The 8,903-nt window shown below is 59.2% G+C and overlaps 1 protein-coding gene across 2 annotated transcripts in view; it reads left to right on the plus strand.

Annotated features, from left to right (window-relative positions):
- The window catches only part of PIEZO1 (piezo type mechanosensitive ion channel component 1 (Er blood group)), a 62,564-nt gene that overhangs the window by 33,954 nt on the left and 19,707 nt on the right, over nt 1-8,903 (plus strand). For both annotated transcript variants that reach the window (XR_005658582.1, XM_039888664.1), the window contains exons 3-8: nt 3,449-3,571; nt 4,600-4,642; nt 4,758-4,896; nt 8,058-8,226; nt 8,377-8,590; nt 8,693-8,864. Coding sequence is in view for 1 of the 2 variants with exons in the window: in XM_039888664.1 (XP_039744598.1) it covers nt 3,449-3,571; nt 4,600-4,642; nt 4,758-4,896; nt 8,058-8,226; nt 8,377-8,590; nt 8,693-8,864 (860 nt within the window). In the remaining variant the exon portion in view is untranslated. The remainder of the gene's footprint in view (nt 1-3,448; nt 3,572-4,599; nt 4,643-4,757; nt 4,897-8,057; nt 8,227-8,376; nt 8,591-8,692; nt 8,865-8,903) is intronic.

Below are 8,903 nucleotides of genomic sequence, written 5' to 3' on the forward strand. Positions count from 1 at the left end.
GGTGGGGCCTCTCGTCACAGCCCAGCTCAGCCCCAGGGTTGGCACCACACCTACAAGGGGCCTGGGCTGCCCCAGAAGAGAGCAGTGTGAGTGGGCCCTTCATGGGCCACAGTTCAGGTGGAAGGCTGGGGATCTGTGAACTGTGGCTGGGAGGTGGACAGTGAGAGTCAGGACCCTGCTGAGGGCAGGGACCCTCTGGAGCCTTTGCAGACTGAGCAGCCACCATCAGGCCCATTTTAGGGAGTTCATACCCAGGGCTCCTGCTCTGGGCCAGACAGATGCTCTTTTATAACCACCCTTTGGGAAGACCCCACCTTCCTGAGCTTCTGCAACCCACAGCCTCTCAGCCCCGCTCCCTATTTCCTTGGAGATTCCTGCCTAAGCCCGAAGCCCCTAAGTGGGAGCCCCAGCACCTTAAGGAGGGGCGATGTCTGTGCCCACCCCTCCCCCACCGTGCACAGAGGTCGGGGGCACCGGTCACGCAAGGGCAGGGCTTGTCCTTCCATGGTGCTCCTTGCTCTTTCAGGCCTCCAGTGTCAAGTCCCAGGAGAGAGGACAGGCAGCAACAGTATCAGATGGTCTAATGCCCTCCTCCCTGCTCCCGCAGCTTCCCCCCCCCCTGCCCACTAATGGCACCCGTTCCTCCCAGCACTCAGGGCCCGTTCCTCCCAGCCTCGTTGTCCACAGAGACCTGTTTCCAGTACCTCTAATGGGCCCTGGCCACACCCCTTATCCCTCCCGAGCGGATGCAGGAATCCCTCACCTGCCTGACCCCCTGCTCTCACCTAGAGCCAGAGCTGTCCTCTGGGCTTGCCCATCCCTGCTGCCCACTTGTGAATTCCCAGGGGGACTGTCTGCTCCCAGTGCAGCTGGGCACAGGCAGGCGAGAGCATCCTAGCTTTGATAGGCGGTGCGTTGAGTGCCAGGCAGGGCCTCCCATCAGGCCAGGCCAGACTCCAATTCCCGGAGGTCAGGCCAGCAGATGTGGTGGGGGAGCCGATCAAGTGAGGGGAGCAGGGGCTCGGCAGGGCCCCGGAGGGATTCCAGATGCCATTATACCCCCAAGGAGGTATCAGTAGCTCAGGGCTGAGGACAGGGGACTCTTAGAGATGGACGTTTGGGGATGCTGGCAAGCACGTGGGGATCCACGGCCATCCCTGGAGAAGACGGTCAGGTTGGAGCACTTGTCTCAGTGGGGCATCACTCCAGGCACATGTTTCCCAGGGGTGCCTCTTGGACCCGCCCTGCCTCTTCCAGCTGGGCAAGAGGAGCTAAAGTCACCGAGCCAGGGCTCCAGCCCTTTGGCTCTGTGCTGACTCAGGGTCCAGGACACTGTGGAGCCAGCCAAGAAGCGAAACGGGAAGGGGAGGGGAAGACGGTGGGAAGTACTGACATCTGATGTGCCTGCTAGGCGGATGTCCAGGGGTCCTGGATGAGAAGGCTGTCAGGTGTGAGGCAGGTAGGTGTTCCGGTCACTTTCCTACTGAGGGGCTTTCACCCTGACTCGTGGGCCCTGCCATGTATGGGAGCTCATCAGTCTGGGTAGCTGTCAAGGCCGGCCTCAGGTCTCCATAGCTTGGGAGCAGGGTGAGTCCACAGAGTGGGGCAGGGGCTCTCCCACCACATCACCCATTGGGACTTCCCAGATCTGTACGAGAGGTGTCATGTAGGCAGGCTGGGCAGAGGGAAGGCCGAGCCGTGGTAGGGAGGAAGCTCTACCTTCTCACCCTATGGCTGCTGTGAGTTCCTAGTTGGGAGGGAGTATGGGCCAGCCTCTGGAAAGTTCTCCCCCCACCCCCGAGCCCTGCACAGCGCCCACTGGCAGCCCAGCTCTGTACTCCTGTGGAGAGGACCATGGCCTCTCCCTCCTCTTGGCCTGGGGCTCTGAGCAGAAGGGCCCAGCCAGGGCCCAGGGCCAGACTCTCCCATTCATTTTCCGTTTGTTCTTCCCGCCAGCGAGCTGTTTCTTCCACCAGCTCCACCCTGCTCTCCCTCTTGCTCACCCCTGCCCACCACAGATCAGAGGCTGCAATCGAAGGGTCAGAATGTCAGGGCTTAGAGGGACCTAGAAAGGAGTGAAACCGAGAGGTTGTCGGGATCCTACCTGGGTGCCTCTCTGGGCTGCCTAGGGGAGTCCTTCCCCCAATCTGAGCCTGGCTTTCCTTGGCAAAGTCAGGCAAGACGGCATGTGAATGACATGTCACTCAGCAGTTTACCTGCTAGGCCAGCCCTAGGGTAAGGGAAACAGGCCAGTTCTGAGTCTCTTCAACAAATAGTGATTGTGCTAAAAGACAGTGAACAAAATGGACAGGGGCCCTGAGCTTGCCAGCCTCTGGCAAGAGAAAGAGGGCTGGTTTGATGGTGACCCCACCTGTCCCTGGGAAGTCGAAAGAGGGGCCCAGCTGCTCTGTAAGTGTCAGCAGCAAATCAGATGGCTGGCAAGGGTGAGGACTTGGGGGCTTCTGCCAAAAAGCCAGGGACTAGAGAAGGAAGCTGCCCACTCCCAGTATCCTTAACCCAGGATTCAGAGCTCAGAGTACAGCAGTCAGAACTGAACAGAGGTTTCTGGTCCTGGCCCCTGCACAGAATGAGAGCTGCCCACCCACTCGCGGGGCAGAAGTGACTCCAGGGCTCCCCGAGTCCTCTCTTCACGTGGGCCAAGGCCGCCCAGCTCTCTCCCTGCAGCCCAGGTCTCCTTATCAGGTGGGCTGAATCCTCCTTCCCAGGGAGCAGGGTCCAGACATGGTCGTGAATGCCTCTTCCTGCCAGGCTCGAGGCAAAAAGAGGCACTTGTCCAGGGCTGCCCCTGCCTGTGCTCACGGGCTCCTGGGCCCATCTCTACCTTGGCTTCTCCCTCCACGAGGTCAGGCCCTCAGGATGATGAGGCTCTCAGCAAGTGGCCATTGTTCCTTTCTGAGATGACTTGTTCTATACACATGTTGGAAGCATTTAGCTCCATGATACCCTCCCCTGCAAGAGGGCAAGGCTCACCCCGCTTTCATCGAAGAGCCAGGATCCCAGCCTGCCCTCCTCTACCCCCTGATCCCGGGGCACGATTTCAGTCCATACAAGGTGGGCGAAGCAGCATTCTGTGGCCAGGGCCGAGCAGAGTGACACAGATGTTTGTTGGACACGTGAACAAACCCGAAGGTGTCTCCCCAAGCCTAGAGGGCTTTTCTAGTGCTGGCTCCTGCCCCGCACTGCCCCATAGCCCCAGACAGCAGGTGAACTGCTGTGCTCAGCTGATTCCTTGCTTTGTGACTAGAAAAGTCACTTCATCTCTCTGTCTATAAATTGGAGGTCACGATAGTGCCCACCTATGGGGCTATTGTGAGCAGTCAGTGGAATGGTCCAGAGCACTGAATGAGATCAGGTGCTGACCCCCAGGACACACTCTTTGTGTGTCCAGGGCTGTGTACTGGCCTCATCCCTCCCTTTCTGCCCACAGGTCACACTGGCCGCCTCCTCCGAGCCCTGTTGGCCTTCAGCCTCCTCTTCCTCGTGGCCCACTTCACCTTCCAGATATGCCTGCGCACCGTGCCCAGCCTGGACCAGCTTCTGGGGTCAAACTGTGAGTCCTTGAGGGGTGGAGAAGCGGCTGCCCAGGGGCAGCAGGTTTGGGGGAGAGCTAGTGTCCTTCCTGAGCTAACTGAAGCCCTGCAAGAACCTTGTGTCTCCATGGGGAGGTTGGCTGCCCTGCCTCACCCATGCTTTGCCCTACGTGGGCCACCCCCTGAGAGCCTGTCCATGACTTATGTTTAGCCGAGATGGCCCACGTTAAGTGCCCCGGTAATGGCTGGCTGTGGGGCTGGGCTAAGCACTGGTGTGGTGCTAGTTCCAGAACCTGGAGTACCGCTCTTGGGGCAGCCCTGGTCTTCTCGATGTCTCTCCCCTCCCTGCCCCTCCCCCTCTCAGTCAGCATCTTTCTCCAGTACCTGCTGGGGCTTAGAGTCTCAGCCTCACTGCCCCGCGCCCTTGCACCCCTTGGCCTGTTGGCACCCAGCCCTCCAACACCATTGATGTCAACCCCCTGGTCTTCAGATGAGGGAGCCCCAGGTTCCCAGGCCTCCTGCCTGGCTGGGGTCTCCCACCTCCAGATCCCCAGGCTCCTGCCTGGCACACTCAGCCAGGTGGGCATGCAGGTTGCCTCACCAGACTTCTGGTTTCGTTCCCTGATGAGTGTGCCCCTCCTCTGTTTAGAAACTGGAGGGAAGTTAGGTGCCTCACTGTGTGCCAGTCCTGACCAGGCCTCCTCACTGCAGCCCCTAAGGAGCAGCTGGCCCCAACTGATGGGTCTGAGAGCCTGGTCCAGCCTCCTAGCCACATCAGCTCTGCTGAGGCCACACACTGCCCAGCTGGGCTGTGAATCCCATTCTGCCAGGCAGAGCTAATGGGCCTTTGATCCGTCTGGCTTTCCTGGCTGGGTTTCCGTCTCCCTACCAGAAAAGACAATGTTTTCAAGCATCCCAGAAACCAGCCATAGGAGTCCTGGAGACCAAGGGTTCCCTGACTCTGGAGATTCGAGGGCCTCCTGTTGACTGGAGGGGGTTTTTCAGGTTTCACCCTCTTGACCTGGTTCCCCCGCACCTTTCTCCACAGGCAGCCACTGGGAGAACCTCTCCCGACTCGTAGGGGTCACGAGGTAAGAAACCCCAGGGGATTTCCTGGGCCCAAGAGTGGGATCCCCCACTCCATGCGCCACCTCCACTGGCACCTGCCTTCTTGGGCCAACCAGTGGGCTCTCCTGCCCTTCACAGGCTGGATCTGAAGGATATCCCCAATGCTGTGCGACTGGTGGCCCCCGACCTGGGCATCCTGGTGGTCTCCGCTGTGTGCCTTGGCCTCTGTGGGCGCCTCGCACGGGAAGCCCCGCAGAACCAGTGTGCCCGGGAGCCGGTGAGCTGTGGTGGGCAGGGCACAAGTGTGCAGGGGTGGAGCATCCTAGAGCTGCATCCCAGACACCTGAGGACTATTTTACTTTCTTTTTCTGTTTTTCCTTTTTTTTAACAAATGTGGGCTTTTAGTTGTAAGAATCAGTACTGTGCAAATTATAAAGAGGTAAGAAACCAGAGGGGAGAGAAGGTACGTTTCCCATGGGTGTGGGGTACACTAGCAATGCAGCACGTGTCCCTTTAAAACCTGGCAGGGCTCCTCCTTGGGGGACACCTGCAGAGATCCCAGACAACATCTGTGCCTTTAGAGACTGTTCTGGAGGAGATTCTTTGTGGTCACAGGACAGTAGGGAGTCAGCAGTGCTAGAGGATGGTTTGTGCCAAACATCAGGGAGTCCTTGGGACGAATGGACAGATGGACTGATGGACACAGAGATGGACATTTGAGAAGCCTCACCCACAGCATTGTCAGCAGGCTCGTGGGCAAGGTGGGGGCCGTGTAGGCTCAGAAGCCAGCAAGGCTCTAAATCAGAGACGGTCCTTAGAGGGTCCCGAGTCTTCCCTTCGGCAAGACGTGAGCATGGGGCCCTGATGTCCCCCTCGGTTGAAGGCTCAGCACTCTTCTGACCTGTACAGGGTCTGTGGCCATGAGTATGGCCTGGTCTCCAGGGCTGGGTGGGATCTGTGACAGTCCAGGGGTCCGGGCACCAGAGCCTCCCAGTGGCCGTAAGCCCCTTCCATACCCCCATGCCTTTGTCCAGTAGCTGAGGCGTGTGGGGCATGAGGACCTTGACCTACAGAGGAGCCCAGAGAGAGAAGGCAGCTTCTCATAGCAGGTCAAGACGTTCAGCCTGCAGCTGACTCAGCCTGCTGCCCTGCCCATCACTGCCCCATCCCACCAGGCAAGGCTGGTACCCCCATTTCAGAGGGGGATACAGGGACTTGGAGGTCAAGTGTCTTTTCCAGGTCTTTGTGGGGGGTTAAGCCAGGGCTGCGACTGCCCTTCTGCTTGCTCTCAGGGTCCCCTCCTGACTGGGTCTCCCTCCTTTCCCACGGGGGCACGTGGGCACCAGCAAGTATATGGGCCAAGGCCGCCTCTAGTCTCCTCATTAGCAGAACTAAGGCTTCCTGGAACAGCTCTGCCGGGAAGGGGCTGGACTGTTCTCGAAACCTGTGGGTGAGCAGGAAGAGTCAGCCTCCCACCCCACGCTGCCCATTGGGGCTGGACTCTGGTCCGCCGTGTGACTGGGACAGCTCACCTTTGCCTGCGCGCCCTCAGTGGCATAGAGCCTGCGCCATCCTGCCGACCTAGGTGCAACGGGTGTGGACAGATCCTGGAGCACGGCAGTGGGAGCACCCTTCACAGGTGCCTACTTTTAAAACCCAGAGCTAGGAGCAGCCCAAGTGCTGCGTGACACTGCCTGGCAGGGCCACATGCACACATGGTGCACACAATTGTGTACGTGTACACATCCAGATTGTCACACCCATGCACACGCATGCTCTGACGGGGTGAGATGGGCTGTGGCAGGAGGTAAGGAGACGAGTGGACACTTCTGCCTGTCATGGCCTGTGGAACCAGCCGAGTCGGAGCCAGGGCCAGGGCTGGCTGGGCTGGATGCCACGGGCAGCCCCAAGCACCTGTCTTTCCACTCAGCAGCTGCCTCTGTTTTTCCCACTCCCAGAAATGCTCATTTTTCACAGTCCTTCTCAGAAGCTTTCCCAGGGTCTGGGCCAGGCTGTGGGCGGGGGTGAGCTCAGGCCAGGCTGCTGTACCTGCCAGTGGCTATCTCCTCCATCTGGGCTGGCTGGGGCCTCCCACTCCTTGCATTCCAGGGTCTAAAGGGGGAACCCTGATTACACATCTGACCTCAGGGGCCTGGGTCCTGCTCTCATATCTTGGTCATGGATACCCTGTAGCCCTTTCCCCCGGGCCTGCTCCCTTCCTTCCTTCTGAGTACAGCCCAGCTGCACCTCCCTGGGGACTCCCCACTCCTGCAGGCTCTGTGAGGGCAGGACCTGTCTGATTCACCTCTTCTGTCCAGCCCCCACCCACCCCTGACAGACTGGAAACAGTCTCAGAGGTTCGGTGATTTGCCTCAGGCTGCACAGACGAGAGGTCGGAACTGATATCTGACCAGGTCACCTGGATCTAGAGCCTCTGCTCTCAGTCTGGATGCTTAGTGCTGCCTCAGCTACTAGGAAGGGCGTTGTCAGGGCACTCAATGTACAGATGGGGACCTGGGGGGGCAGGCATCTGACACAGAGTCCATGATCTTTCTGTCTCACCCTGGCTCTCCCCTGCCTAGGAAGCAGCTCCATTTCAGGAAACCTGAGGTAGGGCTGGGGCAATAGGCCCTGTTGGATCTCTGTCCCCACTGTTGACAGAGGAGTCCTGGAAGGGCCATCCTGTTTCCTCCTGGGTGGTTGGCCACCTCTGTGTCTCCAGAGGGTTGACCTCTAGAGGAGTTGGCAGGATGCAGCAGGAGACCCCAGCACCTGGCTATGCCTCACAGGGTCCATCTGTCCATTCTGCAGAGGCCCCATGGGGAGCAGAGGGTGAGCAGGGTGCAAACAGCCATATAATTTGGGAATTCCTCTGAGCTTCTGCTTCTTATAAGGAAAGTACTACTTCAGCCCGTGGAACCAAGTATAACAGGTGTAAAGGGGCTCTGTAAACTGTAAAGTGAAGTGCACACATGTGCATGTACTGCTTTCCTTTTTTCTAAAAATCCCTGCTTGGGCCCTTTCAGGGGCCAAACTGAGCAGGATCAGGGGCTTTCAGGACACATGCAGGAATCTGTGAGGACTATCTGTCCTGGGGGGACAAGGGGTCGGGGTGGTCTAGATGGGGAGATAAAAAAGAGGCCCTTGAAGGGTTACAGAATAGTCCAAGGTCAGTCTGCATGGGTCAGTCATCGCGTGTGCCGGGGCTTGGCAGGAACTTGTTTGGGGCTGGGGTGGGCCACCTCCAGGAAGGCCTGCCAGGGCTATGCACTTGAGTGAGGCAGCGGGAAGGTAGTGGGCAGACCGTGGGCGCAGAGGGTGGCACAGGTCTGTGCTCAGGCTGGCAGTCCGTTGGCCCTCAGAGGAGCAGCCCCTATTCCTCCCTAGTGGCTTGAGTGCTGTGCCTCTGACCCCCAGCCCTCCCTGTGACCTTGGCAGGACGATGATGACAGAGATGTGGACACCGGCTGCCCGGCAGGGCTGCAGGAATCTCTTGTGCTGGCTCCCAAGCGGAGGTCACGGCTGGCCACCCGGTTCCGGATCACAGCTCACTGGCTGCTAGTGGCCGCCGGACGGACCCTAGCCATAGTGCTGCTCGCGCTGGCAGGTACCCACTGGGCAGAGAGCGGGGATCCTGGCACTGGCTGTCATACTGGGAAGGCTTTTGGCACCTGCCAAGCTCCCTGCTGACCAATAAGATGAAGGTTCCACAGCCCCAGCCAGGTATGACCCTGCATGCCCCTGTCTGGTCCTGCAGGCATCGCCCACCCCTCGGCCTTCTCCAGCGTCTACTTCCTGGTCTTCTTGGCCATCTGCACCTGGTGGGCCTGCCACTTTCCCATCAGCCCCCTGGGCTTCAGCGTACTCTGTGTCATGGTGGGATGCTTTGGTGCTGGCCACCTCATCTGTCTCTACTGCTACCAGATGCCCTTCGCCCAGGATATACTCCCACCTGCCAGCATCTGGGCCAGGTGAGGGCTCACCCACACAGACCCATTTTGTCCCTTCGTCCTGGACCTGCCCATGTGCCCTTCCCCTCAGCCAGTGGTCAGTGCCGTGTCTTCTCTGCATAGGGTTTTTGGTCTTAAGGACTTCGTGGCCCATACGAACTGCTCCAGTTCCAACACACTGGTCCTTAACACCAGCCACGACTGGCCCGTGTACGTGAGCCCCAGCATCCTGCTGCTCCTGTACTACACTGTGACCTCACTCCTGAAACTCCGCACACACCACCCCCCAGACCAGGTGGGTGCCTAGGGCTGGTGCCCTTCTCTGTCCTCATAC

This window comes from Pteropus medius, unplaced genomic scaffold, assembly GCF_902729225.1.
Source record: "Pteropus medius unplaced genomic scaffold, Ma_sr-lr_union100, whole genome shotgun sequence".
Lineage (NCBI taxonomy): Eukaryota > Metazoa > Chordata > Mammalia > Chiroptera > Pteropodidae > Pteropus > Pteropus medius.